This window comes from Rhea americana, unplaced genomic scaffold (genome assembly GCF_003343005.1).
Source record: "Rhea americana isolate MKP2758 unplaced genomic scaffold, rheAme1 scaffold_334, whole genome shotgun sequence".
Lineage (NCBI taxonomy): Eukaryota > Metazoa > Chordata > Aves > Rheiformes > Rheidae > Rhea > Rhea americana.
Window position 1 is genome coordinate 232,519 of NW_028186462.1, and position 26,889 is coordinate 259,407.

At 45.3% G+C, this 26,889-nt stretch overlaps 1 protein-coding gene across 2 annotated transcripts; it reads right to left on the minus strand.

Moving 5' to 3' along the window:
• Window positions 1–437: 437 nt before the first annotated feature.
• On the minus strand, window positions 438–20,956 carry BOK (BCL2 family apoptosis regulator BOK). 2 transcript variants are annotated; one of them, XM_085311152.1, is made up of 5 exons: window positions 20,668–20,956; window positions 19,389–19,763; window positions 14,736–14,864; window positions 6,453–6,616; window positions 438–2,358 (listed from the first exon to the last, which is right to left on the minus strand). In XM_085311152.1, exons 2-5 carry the CDS (start codon window positions 19,609–19,611, stop codon window positions 2,233–2,235), a joined length of 642 nt encoding a protein of 213 aa, XP_085167278.1. In that variant the 5' UTR covers window positions 19,612–19,763; window positions 20,668–20,956; the 3' UTR covers window positions 438–2,232. The 2 variants fall into 2 exon arrangements, with proteins under 2 accessions (XP_085167278.1, XP_085167279.1); XM_085311153.1 differs by having other exon boundaries at window positions 2,235–2,354.
• Window positions 20,957–26,889: the final 5,933 nt, after the last annotated feature.

Below are 26,889 nucleotides of genomic sequence, written 5' to 3' on the forward strand. Positions count from 1 at the left end.
TGGTCGTGGCAAGGCGAGCTGCGTTTTGCCAGCTGCTAAATTGTCCAAGTCAGCACACAACATGGGTATTTCCGGCACTCAGGGATTCCTCTCTCCATATCTGCTAACACTCAGGGGGACAGATTGAGAAATCCAAAGAAACTCTGGTTTTCGAAAAGGTCCTAAAAAAATTCTTAAAAAGGCAAAGCAGCATTCCCCTACAGTGAACGCTACCGCTGTTACTGCAGTTATGGCAGATCAGAAGAGACCTTCTTCCTGATGATTAAACTGCTTGTTGTTCAGCGGGTAAACTATGCACAAACTACGTTTGCATATGGAGATTTGTCAGGAAGCTAAGGGAGAAAATCTCAAACAGGAGAGGTGCCAGCAAAACCCCTAATGCTGTTACGGCTATGCGAGGGCAGGGGAAGGGGGAAAAAAAAGGAAAATAAAAGTCCTTTGGCAACTTGATTTTATTTGGGAACCTGTTGCAAGCTTTAAACAAACGAACAAAAATGCACAACCCTCAGGGCAACAGCCACACTAGGAACTTTGCCAGCATAAATCCCCCTACAAACTTTTTGTAGCAGAGCCAAGGTCTGTCTAGACGTGGTCGAAGGCAGCACACAGCTTCAGTTAAAAAAATAAAATGTGGGGTTTTCTTGTTGTGGGTGAGTTTTCGGTAGGGTTTTCTGGGGGAGGGCAGAGTGTTTTGTTTTGTTTTGTTTTGTTTCGTTTTCTATGGGTTTCCCTCCCCAGAGATTAATTTACTATTAAAAGAGCTCCACTAAACTCAGCTGGTAAAACATGCGGCACTGCGTGCGTAGCACTGCTGGCAAAGCTGCATTTACGTTCCATAGACGAGTAAAAAGCCAAAAAATCCCTATAATGCCATATGCAACCTAACACAAAACAGTGTTTTTGGGAGGACACCATGCTGTTAGTGTCAAAGTGTCTAGCAGGGCGTCTCCAGCAAGGCTCCTGCCAAGAAGAGGCTCCACGGCATTTCCCTTCAGATGGCAGCAAGGCCAGGTTTCTATCAGAGAAATCAGCCTGTTTCTGACACGGTAACAACACGGGTTAAAATCCTAGCACGATCCAGGCAAATTGTAGTTTTAACATGTTAACACGTTCTACCAGGGGAAAAGCCAAAGTATTTTTAGCATGGACTGAGGGTTTGTGTCTCTGCACTGGTCTGGCCTTTTTTGGAATTTTTAACTGTGGAAGCAAATACAATACCCTTCGCAATAGTGAAACATCACCTTTTTTCTTTTATTGTTTGCCACAACAGAAGACTGCAAGTCGCACTTCTGAAGACGTCAAAGGAGAAACATAGATCAGTCGCTTTTGACGCTGCTTTCCCCCTTCAAAACATCAGAGAGTCCACTCCCGGGTTCCCTTATTCCCGCATGTGCCCCCACCCCCAGCCAGTCCTACTTATAGGTTTAGCTCTGCTCGAATAGCACCGGAGAAAAACTCTCTCTTCTTCATAACGTTAAAACCCAAGCTGTCATCTGAAGGCATTGCCCTCACTCTCCTGTTTGAAATGGCTTACTGACCATCTCAAATGCAATTGCCTTTTAGTCCTCTCCCTTCTCTAGCCACTCAGTGGTTTCCAAGATACTTCACAGGGGGAAGCGTCTGACCACAGGATGTTTTTCATCGTGTTAAAAAGCCACAACTACATTATTCCCTCAGCCACTTTGCACCGTGGAGAGAGCCTAACAAGTCAGAGTTATGAAGGAGGAGATAGAGCTTAAGCACAAATGTAACAACAAGGACAGACGAAAGGCAAGTCCGAGGGCTGAAAGGGAAATTCCACTGAGCAAAGGAGGGACACTCTCCCTCTGCATTCACTACTCCATTTCAGACATCATCCCTTTCCTCCTCCCCTCTGCCTGCCATTAGCGTTAAGTGTGTAAGACGATTGTAACAAACGGATATCTGGCAGTCCACGCCACACACAGCTGCAATCAGTCTGCCCAGGCACTGGCATGGTCCAAGTCGCACACAAGTCACCCAAGTAAACAAGATTCTTGAAGGGATAATGGTGAGCAGGAGAGAAGGTTCCTGGGGCTGCAAAAAGGAGACCAGGGCTGGTCAGCTGCTCATAGTTGAAGAGAGAGAAGAAATAGCCTCTTTTTTTTTTGTCCCATTTTTTTCTTCTCTTCCTCCTCCTCAGAGTTTGCTGTTGCCACTGCTTCTGGAGTGGGGGAGGAGATGGGGTACGGGGCTGCAACTGGAAGATCAGATTCATCTCTCAGGCAACAGGACGAAGAAGATAGCCTTGAGGAAGTGCCCAAAGCTGCAAATGGCAGCCACAAGCCAGTGAGAGCGAAGGCTGGGGTCGGTATTCACCACGCATTTTGTGATGTCTGCCTAGAGGAGAGAAAACAGAGATCATCAGCGCTGATGACAATGGATGCCCCGAACGATGCTCACAGAACGCCAGCAGCACTGCTGCAGCCCCTCGGGTACCCCACAACCCATGAGTACCACCCCACTGCTTCTGCAGCAGCACTTTGCCATCCCACAAACAGCTCCAAACGCTTGCTCTGGCTGTGCCATGCACTGTAAGGCATTAAACAGAGCTCAGGAGGTATCATAGAGCTCAGGAGCTCTGTGAAATACACCTTCTTCATCCTGTGTCAACAAGGAGAAGTCACGCAGGGGAAAAGAAATGCTACAGAAAGACTGTAAATATTCAGCATTTTGAATAACAACATGAAAGAAATGTCTTTTCTCCTCTTTTCAAAAGAGCCTTGGCTCCATCAGCACTCTCATCCTTTTCTGTACAGACAAGATGCTTCCCAGAGGCTGTCCTGTTTAACATCAGCTCAAGTTGCTTGCACTTTTTCCTCTTGCCTTAATGTTTTATTTGGAACTAATTCAGGCAAGCCAACCCCAATTTAATTCTCATGTAATGCAGGCTTTGTTTGTGGAAATGTGTATACAGGCAGAGATGCCTCCCAGACGCATGGGTCAGATTTAAAGATCATTTGGGCAGCTGGTTTCAAGTAACAACCTTGTTACTCATGTATCTCACTCACTTTGCATTGAAAAAAAAGCCTGAACTGATTCAGCCTGTCCAATTTCAGGTTTTAGCAAGGGTGTCAAATTAAAAATGTAATTGTGTCAAGGTGCTTCTTGTCAAGGGAGGCTATGATGGACAGACATCTATGCAGGGATATTCAGATGTTAGGGGAGCCGATCACTCTCTAAGAAACCTAAGACGAACTAGCTACTAGCTTTAGTGCCTCACGTGAATGAGTGCCAGGCCTAAATATGCACATGGGGTTGATTGCAGCTGCAGAGAGGCAACTTCCAGATGAGAAAGTGTGAAGCCCTCAAAGCTAAGCCCCACCACAGGCAACCACCCCACCGTGGCACATCAGGAGGTGCTGCCTTCAGAAGCACATAAGCCACAGCAATCAACAGCCTGAACGTGTCACCTTCAGTATGTAGCAGGGGTTAGTTCTGCAGGGCTACTCCCGAACAGAGCCACAAACACACAGCACATCATTTCCCTGCTCAAACAATCAAACAGCCAATTTCTAATTTGGATTTGTAGACAGACTTTTCAGTTAGAAAGGCCTGCAAATCCAAATGTTACAAACTCACATGGCACTTGCCTAAATAAATAAAATTACTCAGCTATTTAGCAATTGCCTTAACTATTGTTATCCAGATTAAAAATGCCTGATAAGGCACTGGAACTGAAAATCTCAAAGCTGCTTCATTAAATAAATCTTTCAGTCCCGTGAGGCAGAGATAAACTGTTGTGATGGCAGTTTGATCCTTGCCTGTTAATTATTCATCAGACAAGTTCAAGCCTTACGCTCTTCTTTGTAGCGAACGTATGCCACAGCTGCTAAAAACCTTTCCATTCTACTGTAAAGCCACTACCGAGGCTGCAAACTCCTCCGAGGGACAGATGATATTTCAAAGGGTTAAGTATCTCATTTCCCCTAAGAGGTTTTTGGGGGGTGGGCTTTCTTGGAGAAGGGGGCTTTCTCTTCCACACAAAGGAGCTATCTGGGAACCTACTGCTGACTGGAGACTTTCAAATGCTTTTCCAAGACCTCCACACTGGCCTTCCTGAAACAGCTCAGAGGACGGTGGTTCCTCTTGGCAGCCTCGACCTGCACTGATGTGTAAGAGACTGGGACCATGTGCACTGCAGAAACGTGGACTCCATGCCAAGACAAACTAACAAACAGCTAGGTCAGGCCATAGATGAAAGGGTCTCCAGTACAAAGCTGTCGCGTTCTGGCTCCCTTGTGAACAAGGCTGGGAAATCTCGTGCTGCAGCGCCTAGATCAAGAGGAAGAACTTTCAGGAAAACATAGGCCAAGATGCAAAAGGATTTGCAGCCATTCCCCAGACAGACAAAACCACTGAGTTTCTAGAGGGAAGGTGCCTCCTTTCTGTAGCCCAAAGTTGCTGGTAAGGATACTCGAAATAGGCTGTGACCACCACAATCCAATGGCTGCCCTAGCCGACTAAAGAGGAAGGAACACCACATGGAACAAGTAGTGGGGCAGGGCTTTTCTCCTCCATTGCAAAGAATCAGTTCTGGTCAGAAGGTGGCTTTCATTAAAATGTTGGAAATGTGCTATACAACAACCATTCCAAAACAACATCCATTTGGAACTATCAAAACACTTCGTTTTGAAGTCCAAGAATGTAACGCAGAAATCAAAACAAGATGTTAACTTATCAAAGCATGCACATTATCAAAACAAAGAGAAATTTAGTTGGAGACTAGGTGGAGACACAGTCCTACGCAACATCTCAATTTTAATGAATTTTTTTTTCCAAAGGAAAAATTGTTCCAGAGAAAACATTTCAACTAGCTCTACAGCTACCTAGCTCAAAGTCAGCCTCACAATAATACTGAGGCAGGCATTTCACCTCTAGGAGCAGTGTCACTTAATCAGCCTCTTTCACAGGATATCCTCTTCTCTATCTTGGCACAACTGTTTGTGCAACCACAAAATGAATCAGATCAGAGCATTCAAATCAAAGGCCTGACCAAACCATTCCCTGACCCAGTTTGTCTCAAGGTCTCACACAGTCTTAGAGAGGGCATGGGGTACTTAAGGCAGCATGAAAGGCAGTAAATACATGGAATGCAAAATCAGAATGCTACTACTTTCCCAGCTGCCCTCCCTCACACAGGTGATTTTACACCTGGGGAACTCAGGTCACTAAAACTACTAGAGCCTGGAAAGACTCAGCACAGGGGACTAAGACTCAGTTTGGAAGCAACCACCCTTTGGGTGTGAAAGAGGAGGGGTGCCTTCCCGTTTCCTCACAGCTCAGGAACAAATATCACTTCTTGGGAAGGAGGAACCTTGCTGCTGTGACTTGGTTTGGAAAAGGAACAAGATGTCCCAAGAGCTCTGTGGTATCACATGGGAACATTTAACTCCAGGCGGCATCTGCCTGGCAGTATTTCTTTCAAAGTGCTTCAGGCTATACTTCTCCAAGGAGCGTCTCTATTCCTGCCAGAAAGGCTCAGAGACCACGAGACATATGAACACCACCCAGCTTCTGACACCTAACACAGCTAACCAGCCATCTCAGGCTTCTGGGGAGGACACTAGAAAGGTGTCTGGCTGTTCCACAGCACCTAAATAAAGCTCTTACTCTGACCTGTCTTCTGCAGGACCATTGCATTTCTCATGGGCTGCAAAGAGAACCTAAAAGTCCAATGCTTAAACCCAGCTAGTGCTTACACCACACTGCAATCTCTGCAGCAGCATGGTGCCTTATGCACAGTTTCAGTGCAGACCAGTGACAGAGCCAAGAGCCTTTCCACTGCCAGGTGCCATTAATGGGTGCTGTTCGTGCCCTTCAAAGTGCAAGCATGCTATGACTTGAGCTACAGTTGAGCTACATCAGTAGTAGTTACTCACAGAGCATCACCAGGGCCAGGTCAGGCATGGCACAAGCCACCAGGTTTCAATAACTCCGTAACATTCCCTCTGGTGGAAGTTACATTAATACGCTAACCCTTGACTTAGGGAGCTGTGGGGCAGGTGAAAGGTGAAATAAGTTGACAAGCTTCATTTATCCAGTTTCTAGAAAACAGCCACCTAAGCTGAATGATTCCTGTTTGCAGCCTCCTGCTATGCCTGGCTGGCAGCTCCAGAGAAGTTAAAGATGGGAATAGAAGAGGCACCAGCAGGTCAAGACTGAATTAGTCTGGCACAGCTGTGCAGGAAGCTGGGGGCTATAATAGCTGATGTTGTTGCAGGCAGAACCATGAAGTAGTAACAGAGCTACTCAGAAGCTAATAGAAGTAGGAGGGTGGTGGCCACAGGACCGAATGAGAACTGCCCTCAGTGTTTTTCTGCATAAAGCCTGTCTCCAAGCGGCACGGTAGGCACTCGCACTTTCATTAACCCAGATATTTTCTCATGCCCCTGTGTGGACAGAAGTTAGCCTGATCAGATAGTATCTCTTACCCAGCCTCCTCTCCTCTTCAGCCACGTCACCAAGGTCTTGCGGACAAACTCTCCCAGGCAGTCCACAATGGTGTGAACCATCGCCGGTTGGGCATGTCGCACGCAGTCCACAGCCAGCCCAGCTGCCACAGCATAGAGGGACACAACCTTGCCCCATGTTATGCCTATGAGGAGAATAGAGGACATTCAGATTCAAACATGCACGCGTGACTCGGCCCCGGACAATCAAGAGCACAATACCAAACATCTCTCCTTCATTAAATGTGCCTGCTCTGCGTGCCTACAGCTCTGAGTTCAGGTGCAGCCACAGTCCTCCATGCTTTCCCATGAAAGACCAGAAATACCTGGGGAGCTGGATTAGGGAAAACTCTCCACCTGGAGAAGCAGAAAGTAGTAATCTGATCTGGACATGCTTCGATCCCCCCTCAGCCCTGGGTGCCCAGCTTTGCTGAAAACAGCCCAAAGGGATCTCCAAAGTAGGGAAGTTGTCCACCACTGTTGTTTATATTGCTCTTAAGTCTCAGTCATACACATGCTGCCTGGGAGGAGAGAGGATTCAAAGGGTTTGCGCAATCTGGAGTTTTTACCACCAGCTCTTTACACTTTGAAGACAAAGCTTTACTGTTTTTTCTCTAGATCAAAAGAGACTGTTCCAAAGCAACACAAAAAGCACAGGAGAGATGAGCATCTTCACAGTCAGTTCTAGCATGACATGAGAATAAAAGAGGCAAAAGTAGAGGATCAAGAGGGTTAGGGACCTTTGACTGAAGAAGTATGCCTCAGTCTGCTGCTGAAAGGCAGACACCTTCAAGAGTTTGGTGACTCTGTCCATAATATCTAACATTACGTATCGCACTGAGGGCAATGCAGGGAAGGGAATGTCAGCCAGTTATCTAATCTCCCATAAAGCAGAACTTCCTGCAAGGCAGACTTGCCAGAAGTGAATGCTCCATGGAAGTTGTCCCAGCGGCCGTCATCTTCCTGTTAGCACAAGCGATAAGCGTCCCCCAGCCATGAGCTCAGCTCTGGGTACCAGCCAACCTCCTAGGGTCTCCCCCGCACTTTGCCAGTGGCATTGGACATAAATCTTCCATGCTGAAACATGGCATCCAATCCCCCATCAGGCTTTTATCAGGACCAGCGAACTGGAAATGCAACCCTTCTGCTCCCATGCAGAAGCACTACCGCAGCACAATGGCACGCGGATTTCCTTTGATTCTGCCTGGAAGTTTAATTGCTCCCTTACTTTAATATCTGGAATAGTAGTATTTGACAAGCATGCTGTGAAGTATTTTGCAGGGTCAAATTTCTATGGAGTCTGTCCAAGGTCTCTCCCAGACGTAGGCAGAAGCCAGGTGAAATTTCAGAAGTTTAAAAGCACACAAAACTGCTCGCACTGGGTTGCAACAAGAAAGAAAATGGGTGAGAGGAAGGAAAGAAATTATTTCAGTCAGTATATCTAAGAAGCAGAAAGGGTTTAAAATATAATCAAGAAATTGGATATGCTCAGCAATCTATCAGCCAGGAAAGCAAATCCTTAAATACAAGCTAAATGAAGGAAAGTCTCTGCCTCTTTCCTTCACATCATTCCGAAATCCCCAGGCACCCAGAACTTCTCTCTATAGAGCAGGGCTTGAAAGTCCTCATGCTTGTTCATACTGCAGCAGTTTCCCTTGTGCCTTTACAATACGTACAAGTTTCAGCAGAATGATCCTTCCACTTGATGCCTCAAAAGTGATGCTCACATTAACACTTCTAGGATATTTTTTAAATGTAAAATTAAAAAAAAAAAAAGAATCTATCTAAATGCCAGCCACAGGAATGGCATTTATTAGACTGAAGAAAATCTATTCACTGTTCCAAACAAAGCTATTTGTCCACTGATGACTGATATGAGATCCAAATCTACAGAAGATACTCGAGTGAGACACTTTAACGACAACAACCCTGCAGCGGTTCAGAGTCCTCTGTGATCCTCTGTCCTTCACCAACTTGCTATCTCCAAGACCAGAAGGAAATTATTAATATAGCTAAATTGTTTTTTTTTTATCTGTAGTTTTATTTTCTGAGTAGGCCCTGTTGGTCCCTTCCCCATAGCTGTCACTCAGGAAGTTCATTGCGTTTGTAGTATTCACATTGTTTATCTATCTTTTTCACATTGTGTGTCACCATGACAGCCAGCAAAGCAAGCCAGGAAGAGGCTACAAAACTCACATCAGAAAACCCTAGACAGAGGGTTTCTCCTGGTAGATGATACTAGCAGAAAGAGGCTATCCTCTCTCGGGTCAGTACCTCTTCACCTAATGACAGAGACTTGGAAAGGTTGCCTCTTGCTGGCCATGCTCTTCTAGACCAGAGCCTCAGCTGGTAGATGCCCAGCCTTAGTGTAAACCATAGAATCAGGAAGGTTGGAAGGGACCTCCGGAGATCATCTAGTCCAACCCCCCTGCGCAGCACAGAAACAAGCGGCCCATACAGGGATTGAACCCACGACCTCGGCATTATTAGCACCACACTCTAACCAACTGAGCTGAACCTATCCCCCATCAATCATTTCCATTCTCCCTCTGCACTGAAATTTGTCTTCCTGCATTTTGTTTCTTTTGAGTTGCATGCATGGCCCAAAGTTGCCCAGAAATTTCAGGGAAGAATTCGTCAGCCTATTCCCAAGCTTTTACTGACATTGCTCACTCTTACATATCTGAAGCAAGGTCACTAGCTTTGAAATATTTACATGGTAGTGGCTAAGGCTAGAGCTAAAGTCACCCTGGCAGGGAAAGATGACTGCTGATTAGCTTTGTTTTAAATCCAAGTTTCTCTTTTCAAAGGAAGAAAAGTCTACTCACAACCTATGAAAGGTAAAGGCTCAATAGACCATGACTTCCTGCTTAAGCAGGGGACTTGGACTAGATGATCTCCAGAAATCCCTTCCAACCTCAACCATTCCAAGATTCTGTGACTTCCTTAATACAGAACAAAGTGGTTCGCTCTACAAACATGTCAGCCTAAATATCGCCTCCTTCACGGAACAGAGAGAAAGCTCCTTGAGTTCTGGGCTCCTCTGCCAAGGTTGCTAGTTGGTGGAGCCTGCTGCAAGGCCTGCATGAGATAAACACCTTCCCAGCACACACAGCCCCTCTCCATTTCACACAGATCACAGAAAGAGCCCAAGTTGTTGGCTGATGCTTTTTTTTGGTGATGGATGTGAAGGGCTCAGCAGTCACTTCTCATTCTCCTCCTCGTTGCAGRGCTACTTACACAGGTCAAGCCAATCTTAAAGTCTGCTTTTGCTGTTATTGGAAAAGCTGATGCACTGGGGTAGGAGGGAAGGAAAATCTCTCCCTTCTATGATTGCTTTTCATAGAACCTGTTATTGCCACTACTAGAGACAGAAGATAGAGCCATCTGGTTTGAAACACTGGGCTCCTGATCTCACCATGAAGGAGATATCTTATGCTTTTGTTCAGTCAAGATGTTGTAGGAGACCCCTCAAGCAAGGGAAAAGCAGCTATCTCCGATAGCTGCTCTAGATCAAGCACTGGCCATGCCTGTGGCCTGTCTGTTCCAGGAGGAATCCTCATCCCCAAGTAGGTATAGTGCTGGAGAACAGACCACAGCAGCCCCTGATCCGCCCTTTTCCAGAACAAATGTCATATATTTTTCTCTCTTCATGGGATATCTTTGGTAGGGGTAGAGGCGCACAATCTACTGTGAAAACAACATCTGCGTCTGCTCCTCTGTAATATTCAGACCAGAGTCAGGGTGACACTAGCTTGATGCATCCCTCAGCATGAGCTGGAATTGCATCTGGCCACTACATATAAGCCAAGAAAACTCCTTGTCTCACTCCAAATTTCTCAAAATGTCTGGCTGCCATCCACGCTGGGTGAAACAAGGGCACTCATCACTAAGTGCAGTGGAGAGAGATAATCTCTCCACAGATTCCCGCTGTGCAGACCAGCATGCATGAGAGCTACAGACAGAAGGGAACAGAAAACCAGCTCAGAAAGAAGCAATTAAAACAGAGAAAGTCCTGAAAACTCCTGCCCACAGAGATGGAACAAAAACATCAACTCAGAAGGACACAGAAAATGTGAAAAGTCGCCTGGAAGATGTTTTAGAAAATAAAAAATAAAAGTTGTAGACTCAAGGCCAGACACGGAGCTTGAGGTATGTAAACACTGGCGAGTGAAAGGGAAAATGAATTAGCAAGAAAGGACTGCTCTTGAAAGTGCTCCCACTGCGTATCAGCTTGCCTGCCCCAGCGGAGAAGTCGGGAAGCCGTGTGACACGAATGTGCGGAGTCTCTGAACGCACACTGCACACGCTCTCCAAGGTTATTCAAATAAACTTCCCTCTGCCCAGCTCAGCAGCAAAGTATAACTTGCAAATCAAACCTAAGAGAAACATGATCAAGTGCCACATTTCAACGGTTGGGAGAAGGCAGCCAGACACAGCATGCTTCCCTCCAGCAGAGAGAAAGAGGCCAAGAAGGATGCACACAAGGCAGGAAGCTCATCTCATAAGGCTGACGTGATGAGGCAGCAGTGAGATGCATTTCTAACAGCGTTTGCTGCTGCAGGGGAAAGTATTTACTCCTGACACCCCACTAACCTTGCATCCTTGTCTCTTGTTCTACAGGGTTCACTGCAGCCCAAGCATTCTTGATTAAAAACCTACTAACACCCTCAATAATATAAAAAAGATGAAATCTCTTTTGGAGAAAAATAGATCTGCCTTTTCCTCTTTTGTTCTTCCACTAAGTGACTCCTTCCCTTGGGATTTATTTAAACAGCAAAGGCCAGCTCAGCCAGGCCCAACTCCAGAGCATGTTAAAGTCAGTGGAAAGTCTTCTGCCGGCTCCAGAACAGTTTTGGATCATATGCCAAGACACAGAACCGGTGGTGGTATTGTCACAGAACGGGAGCGAGATACTGAGTGTGTTCCTAGAGGGAGGAGCGTTAACCCCTGAGCTGATGGTGCTGCAATCCTTGAGCATCACTGCAGTACCAGGCTCTGCACAGACGCACACTGCCCTTGTCCTGTGCAACTAACAGGTTGTGCAGAGACGGACACGTGAAATAAAGCTTTAGCTCTACCATCTCCTATGACCCGCTCACCTTCTGCCTGTGTTCTCAGCTGTTAATCACTGTAATCTGGAATTGAGCTGCCCGCACTACACCAGAGAAAAGCCGGGCTTGAGATAACTAGGGACTGACAGTGCTGTAAAAACAGCTATGGTCTCGTTCATCCATGCAGTGGGCCCTGACCAAGATGTCAGACATCCTCAGACTTGCCCTCTTGAGAAGTCCACCCAGAACTTGTGCTTAGTCCAGACTTATGGACAACATGGAGAACAAGTGAGCTCAGCTACAGCTACAGTATGATGATTCAAGATCAGACCAGAGCATGGAGAAAGGCCATGTGCAGCGTGAGTACAAGGTCCCAGCCAGTTAGTGCCATAGTACTTAGTGACCTCCACTGGATATAACACAACCTTCTTCCCTTGCGGCAAACTGGGGAACAAGAAGACGACTGTTAGAAGACAGGAGGAGAAAATGTTAAGGAGAAATATTCTCCAGCAAGATAATGTCAAAACATCCCATTCCCTTCTTGGATAGGCCCTGTGAGTGACTAAAGGGGGCTCCTCAGACTGCCTAGGTGCTGGAATGTCAGACTGCAGTTGTTTTTTTTAAAAAATGGACTGTTAAAAACAGGCTCAACTGCTTGAGTCGTCAGTAATTGGCTTGAAAACTCAGACTGTAGTTGAGCTCTCTGGTTTCCTTTGCTGAATAAGAGCCTCCTTCCTCTGAACTAGGAATAATAAGGAATGAATGTCTGGCTGCCACAGACAGCTCTTGATTTGCTGGATTTAGCATTAAATGCTGAGACTTGGGACTGCAGTTGGGATCCTGGAATGTCAAAATCAGCAAACTTTTCCCCTCTGCAGCTCAGCAGTCTTCTAGCAAGAGAAATCGGGGTAATGAACTCATATAAGCAAGTGATTGAATCCACAATGACAGCTTCGGGCTCACATGGGCTGTCCTGTTCATTGCTCTCAAGGCAGACATGGGAAAGAGGGGAGAAAACGGAGCTTACAGACCACAAGGAAGATTTGGAATCCATCTCCTGTGCTGCCAGCCCTCTGCCAGCAATTTACGGAGCACAGCGTCCACAAAAAGAGATAGCACTGACAACAGAGTCTAGGCTTCAACACTGTTCCAAAAGGCTGCAGCATTGCCAGCCTCAAAAGTATGAGATTTAGGCTCCCATTCCTACAAGATCTCTCAAAAATACTGAGTTTAGAGCCCAGAGCTGAAATTTCTAGCTTTATGTCCAACATTTTAAACCAACTTCTTAATTCTGGAGCTGCGAACTTGAAGAACACAAAAAAAAACGCAACTCTGACAATGACCCAGTCAATACACATTGGCAAGGGCAGGACTCTCAAAAGCCAGCAGGACATTCTCTCCAGTGTCATGTTTATACTGTGTAGCAGCATGCACATAGTCTGCTTCACCTGTAGTCAGCCTCCTTTCTGGCTTACATCTCTGTGTCTCTTTGGCACTGCAGGTGGGCTGGGTCTGATGTAGTCAGCTGTACTCATCTGAGAACAAAACCCACTCGTACCACAAATACCTGAGCCTGCAAATTTGACTTTTCCTTTCTGTAAGCGTTGGAGCAAGCAAAGCTTCTCATTGAAGTGACAAGACAGGGCACCTGTGGCTGAATACTGCCATGCTTAGACATTCTTGTCATATTTGTCCAGCTTTTGCTTTCTGAGCCCATACTGCTTCTCAAGCCAGCCTGTGCGCAGGCAACCTCTGCATTCCAGGCATACCTTGAAAGGACACTGAGGGCTGCAGTACTGGCTATGGAGCCCGATTCCATCCTTTTTTATGACACAGCTTTGATTTCCCTAATTCAGAGAATAAATCTACCTTGGTAGATCTTCCTGGGAATCCTGCTTTATTCTTGATAAAACCCCTGCAGTTCCCCTCAGGGAGATCTCTTTTCTCATCTATTACTATTCTGGAGAGGATCTGTGCTCTCTATCACAACATACTTCAGACCCTAAGTTTGAGATCTCAGCATAGGGTTTCCCCAGTGATCTCCAGAGAGCTTTTGCCCCTAAGGATGTGCAGCTGAAAGTAAGATAAAGAGGTTTTAAATGAGGAAGCCTATTCAAAAGTACACAGAATCATAGAATCAGTAAGGTTGGAGGGGATCTCTGGAGATCATCTAGTCCAACCTCCCTGCTCAAGCAGGGTCACCTAAATCATGTTAGACAGGGTTGCAACCAGGCGGGCTTTGAATATCTCCAGAGAAGGAGACTCTACAGCCTCTCTGGGCAACCTCTTCCAGTGCTCTGTCACTCTCACAGGGAAGAAATTCCCCCTTACGTTCAGGTGGAACTTCCTGTGGTTCAGTTTTTGCCCATTGCCTCTTGTCCTGTCACATGCAACAACTGAAAAGCGTTTGTCCCCATCCCCTTGACACCCTCCCTTCAAGTACTTGTACACATTGATAAGATCCCCCCTCAATCTTCTCTTCTCCAGGCTGGAGGCCCAGCTCTCGCAGCCGTTCTTCATAGGGCAGATGCTCCAGCCCTCTGATGAGGAACCTGGATTTCTTTGCTTTTGTCAATAAACACCAGGACCAGCCAAACAGCAGCAGCAGAACATTCACCTCTAAGCGGTGAGAAAGTTCAAAGCACCTGCTTGTTTGGGAACAACTAGCCTGGACAGTCAAGGCTCCTGCCTTTCTGCCTATGAGAAAGGAAAAGAACAGCTGCAAGAAGCAGGCTCCATTGCACTTCTGGCTGTTGCTGGGGGAAAGGAAGCCAGAAGAGGGGAACTCCCTTGTGATGAGTTAGTTCTGGCTCCCAGCATTAGCAACGTGAGCTGGAATAGGGGAGACTCCCATGTAATGAATCTCCTCCACTTGCCAATGGTGAGCAAAGGAGCTTGGAATGAGTGACCTCCCTGTGCAATGAGGTAACACCACCTCCTAATGAGGAAGGGCAGGAGATGCCTTCTAGAATGAGCGAGAACTCGCCAGGAGGATATATAAAATAGGGCATTTCCCTGCCAGAACAACAGAGCATACAGGAGCTCTCATTAAATCATTAAAGCAGGGCATGCTGCCAAACTGCCCATAGCTCTTTCAGAAATCAAGCCCCACCTTGCAGGCAATCCCAGAAACATGCTGTCTCTGAGAGAGCCAGCCTCATCTTGTTCTTTTCCTCCCAGCCTTGTCTGCCTATTTGTCAGGGCACAGTACCTGCAGTGAAAATCTGTGCAGCTACTGCCAGAAAGGCGTCCGTCACCACTGTCTCCGAGTGCAGTGAGATGTTCAGCTGGCGGGCGATATTCCGGTAGACATTGGGGCGGATGTACTCCAGTTCATCCCCTAGAAACAAACAGTCAGGAGTCAACACAGAGAACATCAAGCCCTGCTCTAACCATGCAGGAATTGCAGTTGGGGCCACCTCACGTGCCCCTCCAGCCACAGAGACTTATTCCCAGTCCTGCTTTATTTTTAAAAGGCAACAGAATGCATATGGTCACCTGCTCTCATTTCCTAATAGCCTTTGTGCCCCGGACTTCTGAAGTGTGAGGGGAAAAGCGGGGACCTGCATCAGTGGCATGGCTGCAGTAATCCCTGAAACAGATTATATTTCCAGGGAAGTTGCAAAATTCAGAGTCTGGCCAGTGCCTGGCTTTCCTCCACCACATGAGACTGGCCTGTGATAAGAAAATCCACCTAAATTTTTATCAGAAGTGAAAAGCAGGCATGTGCATCTATGTATGTCTCTCATGAACGTCTCATTCAACTGTCTTCAACACCAAGATTTCTACAGAAAAAAAACTTAACGCGTGAGACTCAAGCATCCTGCAGCCTGATGAAAACCAAGAATCCACCTAGAGCTACACAATATTGATGGTTCAAAAACTATTGGTTCAGCTATTTTACGCGAAAAAAAGGGAAAGAGTGAAGACCTGGAGTTCCTCCCTTCATCCAAATGGTTAAATACATGTTCATTTGCCCAGCTGTCTCCTCAGCAATAAGGTTCCCAATACACACCAACATGTGCTTTCACCTCCAGGTTGTTTTCTCCCCAGCTGGGAAACGGTCAGAGGTGTTATGTTAGCTTGAAGACCGACATGGAAATACCAAGTACAAGCAGAGAGTACCCTCCCCCTCCAGGTTGGAGCTCTGGAGCTTGGGCATCAGCAGCAAAGCTTTCCTGTCATAGCAAAACAAACCATTTTTGAGCAGTAAAGTTATTAAAGCCCACTTTCCAATGGATTTGTTTCTCTCGTGAGACTCCTTACAAGGGTTCACAGATATTTCTTGAGGGCAGCACACAGAGAAGAGATTTTCCTCTGTTGGGAACATGAATAAGGTATTTCTCCTTTATCAAGTATTTCAGTGGAGAATCTTCACTTCTGTCATTTTGGCTAAAATAGATTCAAAGTTATCATGTAGAAAACACCCCTGCACGTATATATTCTATATACTTAAAACATAGGCCTAAAATATCAGTGATCATTGCTGTAGGAGCGTTGCACAATTCCCACTGCGTAGGACCAAAGCCTGTTGTGCATGGAGGTCCCCATTTGGTCATTTAGATGGGGGATCTTTGTCCTTCTGCTGCCCACAAGTGCTCTAGGGTAGTCAGGGGAAGAGGAGAGCTTTCAAAATATCTTCAGACTCCACTGCAAGATCCAGACGACTTGCCCAAGTCAGAGGGCTACAGATCCTCCTACAAATGTCATGTTATCATTTAAATGGGAGCCAAAAAGGAGGATGCCATCCAAACCAGGAGTTTGTAAGAGTCATTAGCTACCAAATGTTAAGTCGTTAAACTGGTCACTAGCACCCAGTGAGAAAATGGGCAAATCTCAATTTTACAGAATTCCACAAATAAAAAGTTCTGGCCATTTGTACGTGCACGATTGGTCCACACCATCTGATTGGAAGAGGAAATGCTCCAGATGCATGGGCAGCCCTGATAAGAGGGAGCATTACTTACACTCCTCAACAGCTCTTCTCACCCCACAGGAAACACACAGGCTTCTCCCACACAGAAAGGCGATAGCCTTGCCTTCGGTTAGCCAAGAAGGATGTATGGGAAGAAGGAGGGCACTGCCATCAACACCTGATAGTCTGCTACTGCTACAGCTTGTAACAAGCAATGCCTGAAGGCCTCAGATGAGATCAGGGCCCAGTTTCAGCTGGAGGCACACACACCAGCAAAGCAGACCATGTCCTGCAGCAATAAACACAGAGAAGAGCAGAGACAGAGACAAAAAACACGCAAAGCAGATCTAGGATTATTCAGATTCCCTACCACTGAGGCCACAGCACCTCCCCAGCAGCACATTATAGTGGTGGTATCCTCCTGTCTCTGTGTTCAGGTGTCTCACTGCACTTTCTGCAACATTTGGAGCGATTTGCATGCTTCTCCTCCTTCTTCCACCAATATTCATGGAAAAACAAATAGGGCAGCACTGACAGTTTCCATAGGCAGGGATTCAGTTCAGAGATGAAAGGGCTCTTGTCTGGGCCTTGGCCATAGAAGAAACAAATTCAGATAAAATAGACCTATGACACACACGACAGGCTGCTCTGAGGTGTCTTATTTGGTCACTAGATTTTACCATCTCTGACTACCTAATTCCATTAATTAGCACCAAGCCTCACTGGGCTGGAGGACTCTCACTCCCTCAGATCTTGCAATTGCATTGCTTGAGCCCAGCATCCCTTTAAGCCCAACAGCCATTTCACCCCTGCCTCAGCATACACAAGAGGACTAGGAAATACCCCAACTTTTCATCTCCACGGGGTTCTCAGAAGAATCCCCACGGGGCAAGAACTGGTTCAGCCTGTTACGCTACTTCATAAGCAGCTAAGGACTACGGTTCCTGGCAGGTGGCCGAATACCACATTGCCTTGTATTGATTATGGCCTCAACAAGGAAAAGAAAGGGACAAGCCATGTGGCAAGAGGTGGTTATGAACAAATGACATGGAAATAACTCTTTGTTCTTACAGGAAGGACTGGCTTCTTGGTGCATGGGTACCATGGTTCTCTCCAAACAGATTTGCTCAGAGAAGGAGCCAAGTGACTAGGATTATCAGCCAAATCTTTCCATCTGGACATGAATAAGTAACAGAAGAGTCATCCAGAAGACGCCTTCAGATCCCGGCTGCCACCTGCTTGCCCTTTAACATGCTCCTGGCCACCCACAGAAGATCTGGTTGAAGGCAACCAAATCTCACCCCCCAAATCAGGTAGAAAGAAAGGGAGAGTCAAAGAGACAGGGAGCATGGCAGCAAGACTGAGAGAAGAACAAAAAACAAAGACTAAAACATGGGAAACCAAAATAGGGAAAAAAAAAAAAAGAAAAAAGTCAGCACATGGGAGAAAAGGGGAAAAGAATGATGTCAAACAAACAAATAAACAAAAGCTATGCCTTAAAAAAAAATACAGAAATTTGAGGCAACATCACACAGCAGCAGAAAGAAAGAGTAGAAAGTGGGAAGACCAGCCTGGTCCTGAGCTGGTTAGGCCCAGCTGAACATTGCTTCAGTAGACTTATATGAACTTTGGTGTAATTAAATCAGATGCCAATATTAATGGTAGTTGCCATGCCAGACATGAACTAATATTCCAGCCTGCAGGCAAAGAGGGATGTTGGAAGCAACCTCCAAGAGCAAGAGTGCTGGGATCCCAAAAGACGAATGGCTTGACTTGAGTACAGGGGAGACTAAGACCTTAAAAAATAACCAAGCAAAAATCCAGGCAACTGTCAGCACCTAGAGGGTGCTCGGGGTACAAGCAGGACTCCAGGCAATGTCCACTCGCACCAGCTGAGCCCAGCACACCCTACAAGACTCCTCTAACTGCTCTCTGCAGCAGCATCTTGGCAATGAGAAGAGCTAGCTTGTTTGAGCATTAAATGGCAGCATGGGCCAGCTGGTATCGGCCAACTCCTTGGCGCTTCAACATCCGAAGTATGGCAGTTGCACAAATCCCCCGGGTCCTGCCAAGCCAGTCTTCCAGGCATTTGTTAGCTATCATGGCTGAACAAGTCTCTGCCAGGCCTTTTCTGCTTGTGCCTAGATGGCCATCCTTTTCTTCCTGCACAGAAATGCCTAGGTGATGTTAGCTTTATGCAAAGGTCAGTGTACTAAAGATTTGCCATGTTTGTACCGCTACCCCAAGCACAGAAGATTTAACAGTTGCCCCAGTGACAAAAGCAAAACTCCTCTGTCCCTGAATGACTCAGGCAGGCAAAGGCAGATTACACACAATGCACTTAATGAAAAGCAGCCTTTACAAAATCTCTGGTACACATCATATATGCAGCTACCCCCAAATTAAACACCCTCGCAGTCATGCAAGCAGCCATCTATGTGAGCAGCTGATGAAGCCCAAATGTAGAACTAGGAGTACTCTACTAGACACCAGGTTGGGTTGCGTCACAGCAGCCAAGTGACCTGTGTCTGCAGAAAACACAGCAAGATCCATTAAAATGCCCAGCTGAGAAAAACTACTGAATGAACTAAAACTCTTGCACAGCTGGAGTCTTATGCAGCTCCAAAAAAAACTTAGCTTGCTGTTGTTTTTTTATTGGGCAGTATCACGTCTTTATGTTGTTGCAAGTCCTTGGAGAAAGCAGCTCTGCAGAAGCACCGGGCTGAGCAATGCTCCAAGGGCCTAAGGAGACACAGGTAAAAGAGCTGTTCAGGGAAGATCACCAAGAACGAATTCAAATGTGTACAGCAGTGAACAAAAGTCTTGATCTCATCACATGAAAAATCTGTTGGCATCCAACACTTGCAGAGATTGGGGACCCTTTCCTAGTCTGGTCTGAATTGCTCCAGATCGGACTCTCAGTTCCTGTTCATATCCACAGGGACTTACCTAGCCGCAGCAGTATGGTGGACACCTCAGCCAGCTTACCACCAGGCACTGGTACGTTGTACTCGGGTTTGCTCCAGCTGACACCCGCTCGAATCAGCCTGGAATTTATGTAGTCCCTGCACAGAGCCTTGGCCTGGGACACAAGCTCCTTATCAGTGGGAGAGCGGTCAAAAACCTCCATCACCTCTGCAGCAAAGACTGAAGAACGGCGTAGCACTTCCATCCTTGGCTGCTGAGCACCTCAGCGTGCACTTGCCGGAAGGCTGCCCTAGTGCCGTAGATGAGACTCTGCAGGTGCTGTTTAGTAATCCACTGGTCTCTTGATCTGTCACAGCTTCCGGCAGCTATTCTCAAAAAGCCAATCTTTCATTTTACCTGGGGAATAACAGCATCTGTAAGTCCACTGGAGTTACAAAGATAAAACCCAGAAGCCCAGCTATTAGACCTTACAGTGACGCTGAAGTCAATGGTATCTTATTTGCTAAAACATCTGTCTCAGGACATCTTATAGATAGGGGGTCAAATCTTCCTGTCTTTCATTTCCTCGTACTTTCACGGGCAGTTTTGTCCACACAAGAGCTGCAATTCTGAACTACCAAGGTGTTTTTTCTACTTCAGGCATAAATCCTGGAATTACACTTCAGAGACACTAGAGGGTTAGAAGGTGGAAACAATTCACAGAATGCATAGACAACCTCAGCATGTTTCAGTTAAACTAAGAAAAAAATCTGAATTCCAAATTCCAGCTACAATAACCCCAACCAGATGTAGACAGACATTCCAGCTCAGTAGGTCATGGATCCTTCTGAAGAAAAGGCACTAAAATACTGCAAGAACAGAAATATAGGAGCATTTTAAATGCCTTGCTACTTAGCTTCAGACAGAAAGACTGCTCTTTATTACAATCTCAGTTTAGGTCTTGGTTCTGCAGCTTGTTTTTTTTTTTTTTTTTCCTTTTTTTTTACAAAACAATGTACATACTACTTCTCCAAATCCTTTAGCAACAGCAGAAAAAAACAGAAAAGCAGGTTCTAAAAAATGTTTTCAGGTGTGAATGCCTGAAGTGACAATTCAAAATTCTTCAGTCACCTGAATAAATGTGCTAATCTGTCTTTTTAAGCCAGTGCTGCTTTTGAAGTCAGAGTCAGACCAAAATCTTTATTCAGAAGATAGTAGATTTATTTTTCTGTCCTCAGTTTTAGCCATTCACTTACAATCATCAATCTAAACTAAAGCACAGTCAGTTACTTATACTTTTCCCGGTGAAAAATGTATTTACCTCTCCTGTTGTACTTTTCCCTCCTGTCAGTGGTTTCTTCTCGGGGTTGCTTTCATGTTTCTTTGGAAGACCTGCATCAGTGAGCACCTGGTTTAGGATTCAGAGATCCCATCACACTTCTCTTCTGGAGAGCACCAGCCTCTGCTGCTCTGCAGTTCCCGGGGCTTATGCCAGTGCTTCCTTCTCCATCCCTGCCAGCCTCTGCATCCCGAGTCCCGCTCAACCAGGAGCCTGGGGCTTGCTCTGCTGCTTTTAAGGGACCCAGGCAGGCAGAGGACAGCTTCTAGCTTTAGCCTTGTAAGGAAGATGAAATAACTGGGAGGTGGAGTTGCTCCAGCCAGAGAGCAACGCTTTCTCCTCCCCTTTCTTCTTTCTTAAGGAGGCTCTCTGCAGTTGTGTTGGGTCTTTGCAAGGACTTCGTTCAAGGTGTTCCCTTTGGGGTGAGGGTAAGAGGAGTTACTCAACATAAGAGAAAGCTTTGAACGCAGCACTGAAATAAGAAGAGAAGGCGTTAACTTCTGAGTAGGATGGAAGCTCCGGACAGCTCTTGCAGAGCCGATGTTGGCCAGTCACACTGTAGCCACACTGCTACAGTACTGTACAGTACTGTAGCTGTAGCCACACCGGGAAACTGCTGCACTTGAATGGGTGGAGTCGACATTTCAGTGGTGGGCCAGCCCTAAAATTCAATCTTAAATGACAGAGGTGATTAACAAAGAGAGCTACAATGCAGGGCTAAAGCAAGATGTGCTGCTGATGGCAGCTCTTAGATTCCCCAAAACTATGAGTAGTCCAGTTGAAAAATTGAAGCCAGTTTGATGATAGAAAACATTTTGTCCAAACCAGTGTTTTGCAGGAACATGCCCATTTCATTTCAATGTGTTAAAAAAGATTTTAAATAAAGTTTAAGTAAAAAATTGCAATTAGTTCCAATGTATTCAGAAATGAATTTCAACATCAGCTTATTGTTGCAGCACTATCGTATCAACACCAGAACTCCAAGCTTTGTTTCTGTTTGTATCATAGGCCAAGAAGAAATGCTGGCTTTTTTGGTTCTGATTTGAAACAAAAGAAGTTTTAGAAACAGAAGCATCCTGCAGAAAAAAAGATTCCGCCACCCCCAACCATGAGTTGTTCCCCCAAAACAAGGAATTGTAGATAACTAACTGGGCACATGGCTTGTTCAAAATACAGCCTTTACAAAAGCAGGTCAAAAGCAACTGTTACCATCACCATCCCTTGTTACCTTTGAGAAAAGACTGAGGCAAGTGCACCTCTCCAAGGCGCTGAGTACCAAAAAAAAAGCGAACACAATCACTGCTGGTCTCAAAACTGAGGAATAAAAAGAACTGGATTCACTGGATTACTCAGGGGGTGCTTTTCTCTTTTGGGGAGGGGGCTTCAGTAAAGTGTAGTCTCCCTTCAGATGCACATCCTCATTCTATGATAGCTTCTTCTTGGAAAGGAGAAGGGTTAGACACACATGTAGCCAGCAGAAGTCACAGCAGCTTGACGTAATCATGTTAAGTTGGCAATGGAGCTGATGGTGCATCTTCAGCACCAGAAATATTTGCTCAACAATTCTCTCAGAAATTTGTTGTTATCCACTAGCCTTCCTCAGACTTAAATATAGTCACTAAGACAGACATCCAGCCCTTGGAGGCTCCCATCAAGACTCCAGAGATTCTGTGCTACTTAGCCATCCCTAATCTACTCTTTTTTGCACAAATGTAGCCTACGGTCTCTTGGAAAGTCATGCTTTTGCCTTCATAATTCTGACAGCTGCAAAATCATTAAAAATATGGCTTAGCTTCCTGCGGCAGCTGATGGTTTGAAACAGTAGCCAGAAACAAAGATGCATGCTTAAATATCAGCATTGCTTAACTAATGATAGTTTTTGCCAGAATTCAGGCAAAATGTGTTAGCGCCACTGTGCCTTCCAGTTCTCCCTGGGTGCCAAACACATCCCACACGTTCCATACCCGACTGTCACGGCATCCGGCACCCCCCTCAACTTCTACCATGCAGCATGTGTCAAATATACAAAAACTAAAAACTTGAAGGCTATGCATAACAAGTCAGACTCTGTATCAAAAAACAGGGCATGGTAGTCTACTTCTATTATTTATCTTTGCACTAAGATACCACCAAAAGTGCAGTAGATGAAACCACAGTACATAGTGTTTAGCTGACCACAGAAGAACAGGGTGTTACAGTCCAAGGAGCTAGCAGTATAATGAGTTCTTTTTTTTTTTCGTAGGTTGTTTAGGCTACATCATTTTGAGGCTACAGCATTTAGAGGCTTTATCCACACTGGAAAAATCCTTGTGGCAAGGCAGTATCAGGAAACAGTGCAGAAAGAGCTTATATAGCCCCAAAACACTGCTGCCAGTGTAGCTACTATTCTCCTGACAATGTTCTGGCTGGAACAACAGGATCTACACCACAGTTCCTGCCTATTTGACATGAGATGATGAGAAGAACTTGGCACATTTATTTAGTAAAGCCAAGGCAGCACAGAGATATGACTATGTTTTATAAATACATCAACAGGAAGCAAACCATGGAGAAACTGCATCAGTGGGAAGGCAAGAAACAGCATAAGCTGTCCACAAACACGTTTAGACTTGATATTAAAGAGTTTAACTATCAGAGAATTAAAGGCTCTGGAAGGGCCTTTAAAATGTTATAGTAGAGGTGAAATAGCTAGCTAATTTTAAGCATACTAAGCTTATAAAGGGGCTGCCTGACAGAGTTCCTTGCAATAGCACGAGAATAACTTTGAGTGACTCGGGAGTTCATTTCCAGTCTTGTGTTCATAAAGGCTGATTTCTATCTGATACAATGACATATTGTTTTGTTTCACCTCCCAGTGCTGATCCCAGCTGTTTCACAGCGACATGCAACAATTTCAGCAGAAACATTACATAGGTCCATGCAGAATAAGGACTCAGAGAAGCAGAGAGACCCAGAAGAGATGCACAGTTAATAGCTGGACAATCTGGGACAACCCAACTACTCCCTGCTTGCTACAAAAGCCATCTAGAGATAAGATAATAAAAACACTGGCATTGTAATCAGACCAAAGCCCTCTATTTAACCATCCCCGAACTTTCTTCAGCATCATCCCAACACTCGTTGATTACCAAGACAGTTTTAGCACACTGTCTACCCGCACTGCCTCTTCCTGCTTAATTTTTGCAGCAATCGTTCAATTCTGCATGTCTGAAGTTACCATTTATCATCAAAAACGCATGTCAGGCTTTAGGTTGCAAAGCCATACAGGGAGGAAAAAGGAGGTTAGAAGAAACACTTATTCTTAAACAGAAAGATTAAGCTCGTTGCAACAGGAAAACAATACACGGAAGCAGCAGCTTAACGGGACCCAAGCAAAACACTGAGTTTCTTTGAACGCTCCTCTCAATCCTGAAGTGCTCAATTCAAATCCGTTTGAAATCGAAATAGTTATTTATATTACTTGTATGATGAGATCACCTTGGAGCACCTGTCCTGGAAGACGATTTTGTGGTGTCAGGTGTCATATGCCAGATCAAAGAGCCTGAGCCAACAGTGAACTTACCTTTAGATGGCACTCCTTCACGAGGACACAGATCTTATGATTTAAATGCATCAAGTTTAGTAACCAATCTATTCCCTAAGACAAGTTTACGAATACACATTTCTGACACAGGTTATCACTAACATCCAACATTTTTCCCTCTTAACCAACTGCCATGTTCACTACCACTGTCTGTAGACACTGTCTCCTTGTTACTACATGTGTTTTGACAAAGGCAGATGCTATGAACTCCAGAACTGACGTGCAAACACACTGAAGGGGAAATTGTAGCAGGAATTTAATATTAATGAGCAGCACTACAAGTACAATAGTAGAACATTTCCATCTGTATTCCCGAATCTTACTCTAGAAGCAATTCCCGAGAAAAAGGTGACTAACTGTTGTTCCTCAGGAACCCAGCCAGCAAGTGTGCTTTATAAAACAGTAGCTCATAACTAAATCCAGAACTTTGATGAGCCTGCCTTATCAACTTAGGAATGTAACCAAAGAGATATAGCTGTTTTGGTTATTATCCTATCCTCTAGCTTTCTTTAAAATGACACATTTTACTGAACAGATCATCTCACAAGCCAGGAATAAGGCTGACACACAGAAGAAATAAGTTTTAAGCTGTTCAACAGCCATAGCTTCTTTTCAAAATACAAAGAAAATATTTATATACTGCAGCACTAAAATAGAAAAGGCAGAAAAGCTTATGCAGTCACTATCCCCAAGACAGCAAAGAGCCTTCTTCCTTTTCAGGCCCTAAGCCACAGAAACAGGTGATGTACCTTTGCCTTATTCTAGTGTTTGGTCACCTACAAGATTCGGGAATCAGTTCACACTCAGATTTAAGTACATACCTACCAGACAGATGGAGACAGACAGGTGCTTCTATTTGCAACAGTCCTGAAATCTCAAGAGCCTCAAGCTGGTGCAGGCACTTTGGCCCTGGCTTACAGAATCACAGAATGGGTAAGGTTGGAAGGGTCTTCTGGAGATCATCTAGTCCAACCTCCCTGCTCAAGCAGGGTCACCTAGAGCATGTTAGACAGGGTTGCATCCAGGCGGGCCTTGAATATCTCCAGAGAAGGAGACTCCACAACCTCTCTGGGCAACCTGTTCCAGTGCTCTGTCACTCTCACAGTAAAGAAATTCCTCCTCATATTCAGGCTGTTGAATTAATTAATTAATCATAAATGCTTAGCAGCATTTATGAGCTCTGCCACATTTAGCTACTGCTTCGATCCACTCATTGGAACAGAGTCATGTCCCATACAAATGAATTGGTGGATCTGACAACCAGAAGGCAGGAGTCTTGCCCTGGACACCTCTTCAGGTCCTAAACATGCCCCAAATAACTTAAGACTCAAACTTTACATATCCAGGTGTAACCCTACTTTTAATTAAGTAGGGCTTAATGATTTTCCAAAGGGCTTAGGTTCTTCAGGCGTAGTATCTAGTGCTGGGCACGGCAGTACCTATGCTTTTAAAAAAGCTGCCTTTTCAAGTTTTTGCATAAGGAGGCTAGGTACTCTCTCTGCTCCGCGCAGATCAGAATCCAAGCACACGATTACATCATATGTGGCTGATGATGCCATGTCGCTATTAAGACTCACAGTTCATCCTGAACACCAGAAAAGCATTTCTATGAATCAGACGCACCCAGATTTTGTGGGACTCCATGTAGCCAAATGTTGTCTGCAAGACTGCTTTTCGCTAGCAAGATGCCACCCTCTTACTCAGAGGGACAGCAAAACCATGTTTCTTGAAGTAGTCGGGTCAGTTAAAGCAACCTTCACCTCCAGAGGCTCATTCCCACCTCCAGATGGTCCTCCTAGTTGCACTGCTACAATTTTGTATATGTTGGCAGGGAGAACTGGTTCAGGGAACTAACTCATTATTTTTCATCTGGATGAGATAAACCTTCCATCTACAATATAGCTGTAGCAGTAGTTGTGTTAGTATAACCATAGTACCTACACGCAGAAGGGAACCATTTCAGCTTTGCTACTATCAAGATAAAGGTTCATGAAAGCATAGCCCAAGTTTTGTTTCTGCCTATAGAAACATAACTGTAGTGATTTGGATCTTCTTAGTCCACTGCACAAGGCAAAAAAATGCTCACAGAAGGCCATCAACAAATCCTTTCACAAGAGCTGCAATTGCTCAGCATGCTTCCCAGCACCTTTAAGATGACAACTTTCAGGAATTATGATGAAGGACATTGTAATTAAAAGGAAAAAAAAAAGCAATTTTTTGTTACCTGACACTGAAATACCTGAACCAGGCACATACAATAGCCAGGACAAAAGCAATTTCTTCCTTCTGGGCAGAAACATGAGCTTGATCAAATAAGTGTGCAAAGCAAGGTAAAGTTATATTTCTTGGCTCCTTGACTTTGAATTCAATCATCTTCCTTACTCCTCAGAGTTGCAACCCTTTGGACTAGAGTGTTTCCCTGACTTGGAAAAGCAGCTGAGAGCAGCGGCTACTCTCAGTGTTTGGGATGAAGTTTGTATACGCCATTTCCACTCAGGGAAGAAGGAAAGCTTTAGCATATTTCTGAAGATATCCACCATCTCCTTCACCCTCTTCTGGGCCCTGCAGCCCCGCTGAATTTCCTTTTCAGGCTCTCGGGGAAGACCAGCTGTAGGTCTCGC